The sequence below is a fragment of the Phalaenopsis equestris genome, unplaced genomic scaffold (assembly GCF_001263595.1).
Source record: "Phalaenopsis equestris unplaced genomic scaffold, ASM126359v1 Scaffold000534, whole genome shotgun sequence".
Taxonomy (NCBI): Eukaryota; Viridiplantae; Streptophyta; class Magnoliopsida; order Asparagales; family Orchidaceae; genus Phalaenopsis; species Phalaenopsis equestris.
Window position 1 is genome coordinate 39,442 of NW_018164974.1, and position 12,320 is coordinate 51,761.

Below are 12,320 nucleotides of genomic sequence, written 5' to 3' on the forward strand. Positions count from 1 at the left end.
CAACTTTTTTGTTAAAATGTAAAAGAAATTTGGTATCCGGATAATGAATGTACAGTAAATTTAAGTCATGCAAAATAAATGCAGTCAATTTAATTGGATTGACCATACATCAATTTTTTAAGCAGAATGAACAATAAAATATACAAAAAAAACTGAACGCAAAAAAGTGAGTATAAATTCACGTACTTAAATCCTCCATAAAATAGCACTGAGTTCATAACCGTCGTCAAGCTCAATGCTAGAATTTGAAAGTTTTGGGGGACCGCACTGAAGTTATGATTATGAATTTCTCCGACGACAGCTTTTTAGCTTTGATATTATCACATAATTTGACAAGGTGAAAGTGAGGTTTTAAAATGTTGTTAACCTTTTCTTAGTCCTTTGGGGTTTGGATGTTTCTGCCATTAACATCTTTTTGGACTTTCTTTGGTCTCTCATCCGCTAACTGTGAAAATTATAAAAAACAATGCCCAACAGTGAGTGCTTACCATAAGTTTTTCTTCTTGTACTACTACCTTCCCATTCAACAAATGCAGCTATGATTGAAAACATAATTTGTCAATCTATTGCTTGGCAAATTTTGTATGTATATGTACAAAAAATCAAGGACCTAATCCTCATATCTGGAGAGCATTTTGTGTGAAAACACATAAATGCTGTTGTAAAAAAAGGAAAAGAAAAAGAAAAAGGAAGAAAACATAACCCAAACAAATAAAAGAATCATCTACTAACTTTCTTTGTATGTTGCATCGCCACATGCTAAGCACCATAAACTGAATCCTGGAATTTGATAAGCCTAATGTCTTACCTCCCTTGAAAAATGCTCACTGAAATTTCATTCCTTGATGTCTGATCACCTAAATCTGGGAACATCATTGAGGATGATAAAGAATGAGAAGTCTCTGCAAATCTGTTCGGGGCACCATGACCGTTAAGGAACGGAGGTTGAGTGGGGGCCGGCAGGTCGCTTGACTTGGTCGTTAGCATCTCGACTACTTTCCACATAGGCGGCCTCAGCGAGGGAGACGCTTGCACACACAGAAGACCTATTCTGAATATCCTTAGAGCTTCTTCCTTCGAGCACTTGCCTTCAAGGTCGTGATCCAGTAGACTCATTAGTGTATCAGAGTTGTAATTCTGCCATATCTATGATAAGTAGTGGTTTTTTTTAGAACACCAATAGAGAATGAAAAAACATTCTATCCTCTGCATTAGGAATTGAATAAAAGCAGTACCTGTTGCATTAGAGAATAACCTTCTGCCGATGTCGAAATCGAGTTTTGGTTCTTACGACCAGTGACTATTTCGAGAACAAGAACTCCATAGCTGTAGATATCAGCTTTCTCAGTCAGCTGTCCATGAACTATGTATTCAGGAGCCATGTAGCCACTGCAAGCATCAATCAATTTGCATTAGTGATATAGGGATATATATCATGAGCTAGTCATTCTAAAGCCAAATGAGAAAAAGCTGGTAATTCTAGCATCAACTTAAATGATGCTAAATGCCATTCATAACTACAAAGTCAGAAGGAGTTGCTAAATAACAGTTATATTTTCATCACCAGTGCTTAATATTAAGTAAAAGAAAGCTGAGGAAGGAGAAAAAGGGCTTGTTGGGCTTACAAAGTTCCTGCTAGGCCAGTGCTGACATGGCTCTGATCCTCTGCAAAGTACCTCGCCAATCCAAAATCAGATATCTTGGCCCTAAACTTCTCATCCAATAACACATTGCTGGCTTTGATATCTCTATGTATGATCCTAACCACTGAGGCGTTGTGGAGATAAGATAAGCCCTCCGCGGTGCCGACAATAATATCAAATCTTCTTTCCCAACTTAACTCAGCCTTCTTGAATGCATCTGGAAACATAAATAGTAGAAAGTCAGTAAGAATCATGGTTATTCCGTTGTGCATTTCATGTTTCTGCGTTTGACTTTTCTGGTTACCAAATAAGTAGTGATCAAGGCTAGTGTTGCTAAGGAACTCATAAACAAGAAGGCTTTCGGGTCCTTCGACACTGCAACCCAGAAGCTTTACAAGGTTCTTGTGTTGGACTTGGTTGATTAAACTGACTTCATTGAAGAACTGGTCGGCCCAGTTCCTTGTATTGAAGAAAAGCCTCTTCACAGCTATTTCTTTTCCATTCGGCAGAATTCCCTGCCATTAGAACGTCAAATCCTCACATATCACAGTTCCCATTTGGCAGAAAATTCGGCTGCTATTTTTTAAAAATAATGCAGCATTACGACCATGTCTCAGTCTATATGATGGATTATGCAAGATCATATAAGATTTTTTTTTCTATTATACCTTGTAAACGGCGCCAAATCCTCCTTGGCCAAGCTTGTTGTGTTGACTGAAATTGTCTGTTGCCTTCATCAAATCATCATATTTGAAACCAAGTTGTGATTGTGTGATAGATCTAATGATCTCATCATGCTCACCTGCATCACCAACATCAACAACATAATCCACAACAGAAAATTATCAACTCATTCAAAATTAACCAAAAAAAAAAATGAAGAGCATTGAAGAGCATTTGGAAGCTACTACCTACTACTCAAATTCTCATTACCATAACCAGAAGCCAACCTCCTTTTCCACAAAACGAAAGCTATTCCAGCCACGAATATTGCCCCCAAAACAGTAGTTACAGCAATTATTACTGTACGTTTGTCTGCGACAAATAAAAAATTCAAGTTTTAGACAAAGAAAATGAAAACCATTAAAGGAATTGATTTGATTTTCTTTTACCAAAACTAGTTTGATTTGGAGGAAGTTTGTTCTGTATTTTTTTTTTATTTTTGTGGCCTTGCATAGAATTCAGGTAATTATTCAACAATTTTGTATTACTATTTTTAAGTAAAAATTAAATTTTTTTCAAATTTCTCACAATAGTTGCAATGAAACGAAACACCCAACAAATGAAAATAATTTATTTCTCTATGATAAGGACTTTTAAATCAAATTCAGCCAACAAAAAAAATTCAATAAATCTGATATTCAAGACATAACTGAAAAGAACTGAACACAAATTGAATTTAATAAATCTTGCATCTAAAATTTATCAATTTTCAAGATTTCATTTTAATTCTACTTTGCCTGTTATGTAAGTAAAAAAGAAGGTACCAGAAGAATCTCCTCCGGCGCCAGCATTCCCGCCCAAATAGAATGGCTCCGTGGAGTACCTGAGAAAGCAACCAGCATTCATGGCTTTACCATCATCAGCCGGCAAACACTTTCCGATAATACTCTCCCTCCCCTTCTTCAAACACTCCCTGCATCCCGTCGCATTCAGTGATCTCCAACACTGCGCCATCCCATACGCCTTCACCTCTGGCGCCACCTGCACGCTTCCTACCTTGTAATAATCGGCGTTCCCATCCGCAGCCTCCGTCAAATTGTTCATCAAATCCGTCGTCAAGTTTGCAAAAACGGATCGGATAGTCTTGTCGATTGTCGTGTTGCTACAAGAGTAAGCGTCCGCAGCGTCTATTGAGTCTTCAGAGACGTTCCGATCGGAGTACTCTAAGAAGCATCCGTCGAGGTAGATGCGGCCGGAGGTGGAGGGGAGGCAGTGGGGAAGCTTGACTCTGCTCTGGGAGTAGCAGAGCTGGCAGTTTATGTGGGATAGATAGGAAAAGCACTGTCCAAGACCAAATACAGTGAGTTTAGAGCCGGAGGAAGAAGTAGCGAAACCGGAGGTTGTGATGTTCTGGAAGATTTTTTCCATGGCGTCCACAAAGTTGATGTCAAAATCTTCAGCGTTTTGAGTATGGTTTTTGCCGCAGACGGAGAGGAATATGGTAGGAGATGCATTATCGGCGTCGGCGAGGGCGATCGGGATGGAGAGGACTAGGAGAACTGGGAGGAGGAGAGGAGAGGGAAGCATCGCTAGAGCCGCTGGAGGAGGAAGGTGAAATGTTTACCCGCACAACTATTATAAATAACTATTTTTTATTTGAAACAATTAATTTTATTTTTCTTGAATAATATAAGTTCACATAACGATAAGTTCAAATAACTACTTTATCTTGAAATACGGCTCTCGATTCAATTGTGATTGTTTCATGGCCTGTGTTTAGCGTAAAAATGAAATCAAATTTTCAGATAAGCAGACAAAACACATGATCCAATTTAAAAAACAGGCCGCATTTATAAACGACCGCAGACGGGCCCAACAATACCTCTTAATTAAAAACCTAAACTTTCAACCAAAAATTAATTCGAGATATAAATAGGCTGATTAAAAAAATCAGATACTGACGCCAGAAACTTCACACGTGGCTGGAAAATATAAATTTCTTAAGGAGTAAATTTTATAAAATAATAATTTTATATTTTATTTTGTAAATAAAGAGTAAAAGATTATTTAAAATTATCTTGGAACTCAACGATTAATTAGTTTATATTAAGAAAACTAATAAAAGAAAGATTTTAAACAAAACTCGCTTATTCAATGTTAAATATTTTTACTATATTAGATTATATATTTTGCTTAATTGCGTATCTTCAACTCAATAACTGTTAGAGATGATTAAGAGTTTATTTGGGGCAGCTGCAGCTTATTAAATAATCTGCTGATAAGTTGATAAAAAATAATCAGCTGATAATCTAGGTACGATGACAATTACAATTTTTTTTTTTTTGGTAAAAATCATACTGTTGCCAAAAAGCTACCACCTATTTTCAATATTTTGAAAATGCATAAACTATCTTTATCCAAACAAATCAGGTGTATTTTTAAAATATCATCACCTACCACTAAAATTAATAGCAGGATTAAATTTTATAAACTAATTCCAAGCAAAGAGCTCTTGGGAATTTGTAGTTGACTATAAGACCGATATGTTTGATGTTTGAAATAATTATTTTGTTGATTAAGTTATTTATTTATTTATTTTGGTCGATAACTAATTAATTCGAGGGGAGCGTGTGGGTCATTTCTGGCAGCGGATTTAACACGCCGAGGTTGTTTAAAAATATATATATTTTTAATTTATTTATTTCGTTTTCCATGAAAAGATAAATTGTTGTCGAAGTTTATGGAGTCACGCTGGAGCCGCAAATTAAAATTTAAAGTTATCCACGGCGTCAAATTTCTGTCAAATTGAAATTAATATATTTTCATTTGACTGGAAATTATAGAATCTAAATATTTAATTTGGATTAATATAATTTGAAAATTTATGCAAATAATTGAACTTAACGCTAATTGCACATAATATTAAAATGTGATGCACAACTTAAAAATTCATATACAATGTTTAGGATCAGAAAGTTTCAAATGAATGAATAAAATATCTTTTGAAATTCATTTTAAAATTTGTGTTTGGGATAACCTTGGCTATTTTTTCCACGTCCACCTGTGCTCTTTCTCCTCTCTAAAGAAGTTGGAAGTAGTTCTGTCAGCTCTTAAGTTTGTTGTTTATTTTAGGGGGCCTACAATCATTGTGGAAATGGATTATCTCATTCTTCGAAATGCATGTTCCTCTACACAGTCTTCTCATTAGCACATCAACCTCCTCCTTCAGAAGATTACTCATTTATCTCAACAATTCCAGACAAAATGGTCATTTACTCCTAGGGAAGGCAATCAACTAGCTGATTGACTTGCTAAGGATGGAGCATCCTCTTCTAAGATTCTTTTTGAAATCAATTCTCCCCACACTTTAGTTCCATTAATTTTGGGGGATATGCTCAACCTTGCTCAAGTTAAAGCCCCAACTTTTACTTTGTAACTATTCTATAGTTTAATGTAATGCTTTTTTGTTAAAATAAACGTCATGTGATACATGTTCGCAACTTTTGAAGAGCCATAAGACAATCATGTGGTACAATATTTTAGGCAACTAATGTAAAATTAAACCACATATTTGACAATGATTATAATGATATGTAGTCTTCACACAATCAGTGTTCACTATTGGCCTATAGTGCCCCATTATCTTAATACCAACTTTCATCTTCTTTCCATATTAGCATCCTATAGTCCGAAGTGTATCTCTTTAATAATTTTTGGGCTTCATGCTAAGCGAAGGAACATAACCACATAAGGTTGAAATATATTAGGTATAATTTGTCATTTTTAAGGGTATAAGGTAATTCTCTTAACTTTACTTGATGACCTATTTACTTATCTTGAAGTAATTTACCTTCCCGGGGGTAATCCCCAAAGGGTTTTCTCTAATTACGTGATTCCTCAACTATAATGATCGCAGCATGTTCTTTGATCTAGTGTCCATGATTTTACTCCATATCATTTGGAGAAAGGGCTTGACAACCTTGAACTTCAATCAGCACAGGTTCCTCTTCTAAGCAAGTTATTTTCTTAGCCAACCTTGCCAAAGCATTCACAATGGTATTGCTGCCACAAGGTATTTAGTACAAGGTGATATTTGATATTTTTTCAAATAAACTCATAGTATGTTGGTAATATTGGTGGAGTTGTGATTTAAAATATTGTATGTTCCAAATTTTTTTTTTATCACTAACTTTGAATCTTTAAAAATTTTGAGAACTTGAATTTCTATTAGAATTGTTAACTGCAGACCAGTAAATAGGGCTTTCTAAATAGCCTCGTTATTGGTACATGACTCTGACATTGATATGATAACCTTACCATCCCATGGTTAGGGGTTATGAAAAATCAATCATATTCCTGTTTTATCTAAGACGGCTGATTTTGACTTGACTTCCATCTTGGTTAATGAAGCGTTATTGAAGTAAAGCTCCAAATAAAGTTTATGTTGATCTTCAAAAGCTAAAATTTGTTCGACAGGTAGGTCATTCAGGAGTGTCAGTAAGGAATGGATGTGTTGTTATGAAATTTTTTGAAGTCTGACCTTTGATAGCACATAAGTGAAAGAAGACTATATAGAATTATAATAAAATTACTGACCATCTCCTTAGTCTTCCTGATATATATGGAAGGGTCGTCAAACATTACGAAGGATTAAACTTAAAAAATAAGATTGAATTTATGAGAGAGTGCAAAGTGCTCAATTTTTGGACTGTGAAAAAGCAAGGCTAAACACTAGTTTTTAATTAAAGAATGATTTTTTGGCTGGGAAAAATCAATGAACCAAGAAGTATAGTATATTATACTTACCCGTGTCAATAATTTCGTCTAATAAGCTATTAAGGGATTCATCTACAGTAACAGTATAAGTGATTAATAACCCACTTGGGATAGGGGCTGCTAATACTGGCAGTGTCATTAGGTATTGTTTTATGCTTTCAAATGCTTATTGACAATCATTATCCCAATAAAACTTAGTGTTTCTTGATTGAAGCATAAAATGGATCTTTTTTTAAAAAAACCCCATAGGGAGTTTTATTCCAAAAAAAAATTAATAATTACAAAAATAGGCAGTTGTTTCCCACAACACCCCACATACAACTCACACAAAGAAATAAAGCCTAAGGAACATCGCCACAAAAAAAATAAAAATGCAACTCACCCCTCCAATAAACCAAAAAAAAAAAAACTCCAAATCAAGCAAACACAAAAACATAAGATCTCTAGGTAAGAAACTAGAAATAAGAATAATTTTGAGACCATCTCCCACTTTAGCAACCCAATTAGCAGCACTGTTTCCATCTTTATAAGTATGGGACCAGCAAGTATCCATCTGTCTAAATAGCCCAAAAATTCTTCTCTTTTGTAGAAAAATGCTCTAATGACATATCACTTTATTCTAGCAATTCCATAAAATTAAAGAATCTAACTCTAAAATAACATATGTTCAACAAAAACATTTAACAATATGCAGGCCACATATAATAGCATCTGCCTCAGCACACAAAGGGGTCCAAAAAACAGACGGAGCCACAAACCAATAAAATACAATACCAAAACTATCCCTACAAATACCATCATTCCAGCAGCATTAACCTTCTAGCTACCATCAACATTTTTTTTTAAAAAAGGAGCAACATGCTTAAAGCATTTCACCCTGTTGCTAGCATTATCAGACAACCTAGTAACATGCATAATCAACTTTAAAAAAAGATCCACAGTCATGCTTCCTAGCTTTCCTGTTTTAAATTCATAAATAGATAAAATTTTAAAGGAGAAGTTTACTATCATAAAAAAGTTCTCAACAATAGAAAGAATCACACCCTTATGCTTCACATTGTTCCTAATAACCTAGATAAACCATAAAATAGCAGTAGCGATATTAGAGAAGAAAAGATGACCTAGCTTCCTTCAATCATCACATATTTCCTTTACAGAAACACAATAAAATTCTATCACATTCCTTCTACAAAATTGATAAACCTACTTCCAAACCTTACTAACAAACCTACACATAACAAATAAATGATTCATAGATTCCTAATTATTCTTACATAACAAAAAACGAGAGGGAATTCTTAGACCCTTATGCTTCAAAATATCATCAATAGGAATATTTAATGTAACATTCTCTAGATAAAAAAGGACTGAGAAGGTTTGACCCAATGGTTCCAAACCTCTTTCAAATCAGCCCCCTGAAAAACCTGAAAAGAATTAACAAGTGTTTTAACATTAGAATTTCCCAATATTCCTTTAACCTTACAAACATCATCAAATTTTTTTATTAATAGGAATGTTGATAGTAAAATCTGCATCAGCTTTTTGCACTAACTGAAGCAAATAATCCATGTCCCACTGCTCATCACACCACATATGCCCAACTTTAATATTCACATCTTGAGGACCACCATAGAACTCCACTAAATCCCCATTACCCAACCAATCATCATACTAGAAATAAACATTTCCTTTCCCAACATTCTAGCTTAAAAAACTTTGAATACATTTAGAAACATTAAGCATTTTTCTCCAAATGAAAGAATCATATTTGGAGTCTGTAAAAATCAAAGTATGATTCATATTGAAATCTTTAGCCTTCATAAGAGTAGCCCAAATAGAATTATTCATACAAAGTCTATACAAAAGCTTCATAAAGCTATTCTTCATAGTATCAACAATACTTATGAAACCCAGACCTCTCTTATCAAGAGGTTTACACAACTTTTCCCACCTTTTCCAATGAATATTATGATTATTAATCCCATCCCAAAGGAATTCAATAAACAACAATTCCAACCTTTTAATAATACTATTAGGAACCTTCATAATTTTTATATAATAGAGAGGTAGAGAGGTAAGAATAATTTTTAAAAGAGTAACTCTCCCCCAAAAGGAGAGAAACTTATTCTCCCAAGAGAATCTTCTTCTTGATTTTATCAATCATACTAGCAAACAATTGATTTTTTTTTCTTCCTTTTTCATGAGCAAAACTTAAATATACCAAAGAAAGATCACCTTTAGTACATTTAGTATAATCTGTAATCTAATTCTTCTTACTCAGATTAATGTGCTTAAAATAATAAAAAGAACACTTAAAATTATTAGACATTAGACCAGTTGTTTCTTAAAAATGCATTATCAATTTCCAAACCGGCTTAACAAATATTTTACTAGCATTTGTATAGATGACCAAATCATCAGCATAACAAAGATATGAAATGTCAATCCTACCTCTATGAAGATAATTTAAAATTGGGTACTTATCAAATAGATCATTAAGACATCTAGACATGTAATCAAAAGCAATGATAAATAGAACAAGAGAAAGAGGATTGCACTGCTTAATGCCTCTTGAAGCCTTAAAAAAAACCACAAGTGTTCCCATTAATAAACAAAGAATAGAAATTATTTTCTAAAACTCTATTGATAAGTTTGCAGAACTTATCACTGAAGCCAATAACATGCAAAACATCAATAATGAATTCCCATCTAATAGTATCATAAGTACTTTTTATATCCATTTTAAAAATGACATTACCCCCTTTATTTTTTTTATCCATATCCATAACAAGTTCCTGCATAGTTAAAGCATTATAAAAAATATTTCTACCTTTCACAAAAGCCAATTGATTTGGACTGATAATCTTATGAAGCAGAGATTGAGTTCTTTTCAACACAATTTTAGAAATAAATTTTGATAACACAGTATTAAGACTGGTAGTTCTATAAGCATCCCAGGATTTTGCCTCTTTCTCTTTAGGAATCAAAACAATGTTGGAAAATTTAAAATACTTAGATAGTTCCATACCTCTAAAAAAATCTTATATGACATTAACCGCATCACCTTTAATGATCTCCCAACCACATTTGTAGAATTCTACAGTGAAACCATCCATCCCAAAAGTCTTACCATCCTCCATGCTATCAATAATATCTTTAATTTATTTCGAAGAAGGCAACACAGTAAGATTCCTAGCCAAAAACATAGAAGAGTTAACATAAAGCCCAATATTGATCTTAAAAAGTACAGACCCATCACTTGTAAACATGATAGAATAGAAATTGGTTCCATCAACTTCAATATCATTACCATTACTCAAAACAGTTCCATCACCACTTTTAATATGATAAATCATAATGTTCTTCCTTCTATTATTAATACACACATGAAAGTAAGATGTATTCTTGTCTCCCTCCAACAAGTGAACCTTACAGTCTTCTGAGCATAGAAATTCTCTTCCATAGAAATTGTACAATTTAAATATTTTTGTCCCTGCATCAAAACATCCCAACTAATTATATTATTACAAAAATAAATCTCCAAAGATTTAACACTATTTTCAGCTTTAGAAATAACACTATGAAGATGTCCAAACACATACGAATTCCAATTTCAAAATTCCTTAGCTTTTTTTTTTTGCAACATCCATAATTTAAAACTAGAATTCCCTACCATATTAGTATTCTAATTATCAGCAATAAACTGCTTAAAAGAACAGTGTAAAGTCCGCATATTTTAAAATATGAACTAATAAGAGGTCTTATTAATACCCTCCTTCACCTTAAGTAGAAGAGGTGCATGATCTGAGGCAGTAGTAGCAATATGATGTAGCAAAAACAACTTAAAAGAGCTAGCTCAGAAAGCATTAGAAACAAACCTATCTAGCCTTTCAAAAACATTACCTTTGGACCAAGTATAAAGGCTCCCTTTGTACCCCAAATCAAATAACTCTTCATACTCTAAAGTGTCATTAAAATAAAAAATCAAACTCATGTTAGGAGGAGAAACACCTTTCTTCTCATTGGCAGGAGTTATAAGGTTAAAATCCTGACCAACTAACCAAGCATCATTATAGATATTTAGAGATTTTAGCTGATTCCATGTTTCCATCCTCTATTTCTTAGCATAATGATCCGACTTTTTTGTTGTGATAGATTGTGTAAAATTTAATTAAATATAATCAATTAATATTCAGATTCTACGCAAGTATACGTATCGTTATCAAGTAATAATGTACTTTCTATTTAAGCCCTAAGTATCAATCCTACGTGGAAGGTTTAAATTGGAAATGACAAATTTGCAAGGAAATTCACAGAAGTTCAATTGAAATCACTGTCACTAATCTCAATTGTTGAGATGTAATCAAAATTAAATTTCTAAACTATTATCAAGTCAAATATGCAAAATTTTAAAAAGTAAATACTAATCTATTAACTATGTTTATGTAACGGAGATTATTATGTAAAAAAAAGCATCATTCCCACTACAATGAGGCTATGGTAAAATGAGATGAGATAAATGTTCATAATATGTATTGTGCCAAATAGGAGCAATTTTAATACTCTACCCTGATACAGTGCATAGAAAATCATTAGCTAATCTCAGTGTTTAGTCCCTAAATCCGTGGCTAGGCTAGTAGGATACTGGCTCCCACTCTAGAGCTCCCACTTCCCTTCACCTGAAGGCTAGCTCTCGCTTCAGTTTTTAAACACTAAGATTGAATTGAACATTTTAGTCTGTCACCCTAAAGGTTCTCCAATTCTACACCCAACAAAGAATATTTTCCTACTAATTTGTACTTAATTCCATAAACGATATTCTCCTTCATGGAATCAAATGTGATCCTTACTCTGTTGTAGAAAGTCATACTCCATTTCTCGGATCATATGTTTCACAACACATTTTAATAATTCAATGGGCCAGATCAAAAAGTAAATTAAGTTCAGAGTTAAAAAAATCATCACAATTTATTTTTACAATTTAATATTGGCACATTCATATTATCTCTCCATTTCACCATATCTCAGAGTAAGGAGAAACGTAGAGGGAACTACTCAGACTTCATGAGAAAGAAATAACAAAACACAAATTTCATATATAAAATAAAGTTCATACAAGACTAATAAACAAACAATACTTATCTGAAAACTCTTTCTCAAAGCAAATCCTTTGTAGCCTTTCCTTAGAAATACAGGAAGAAGATATCTCTCACTTTTCTCCTCCTTCTCCAACACTCT

General features: G+C 33.4%; 1 protein-coding gene across 1 annotated transcript; it reads right to left on the reverse strand.

Moving 5' to 3' along the window:
* Positions 1–380: 380 nt before the first annotated feature.
* Positions 381–3,929, reverse strand: LOC110028859 (cysteine-rich receptor-like protein kinase 2). Its single transcript, XM_020730885.1, has 8 exons — positions 3,131–3,929; positions 2,577–2,678; positions 2,312–2,445; positions 1,948–2,158; positions 1,626–1,860; positions 1,236–1,389; positions 809–1,146; positions 381–445 (listed from the first exon to the last, which is right to left on the reverse strand). The coding sequence occupies exons 1-8, from the start codon at positions 3,891–3,893 to the stop codon at positions 442–444; spliced, it is 1,941 nt and encodes a 646-aa protein (XP_020586544.1). The 5' UTR covers positions 3,894–3,929; the 3' UTR covers positions 381–441.
* Positions 3,930–12,320: the final 8,391 nt, after the last annotated feature.

Coding starts and splice junctions, on each gene's coding strand:
- LOC110028859 (XM_020730885.1), bottom strand. CDS start 3,893: ATGCTTCCCTCTCCTCTCCTCCTCCCAGTTCTCCTAGTCCTCTCCATC. Junction 2,446..2,576: donor GAGGTTGGCTTCTGGTTATG/GTAATGAGAATT, acceptor TTGGTGATGCAG/GTGAGCATGATGAGATCATT. Junction 1,861..1,947: donor CCTTGATCACTACTTATTTG/GTAACCAGAAAA, acceptor TTATGTTTCCAG/ATGCATTCAAGAAGGCTGAG.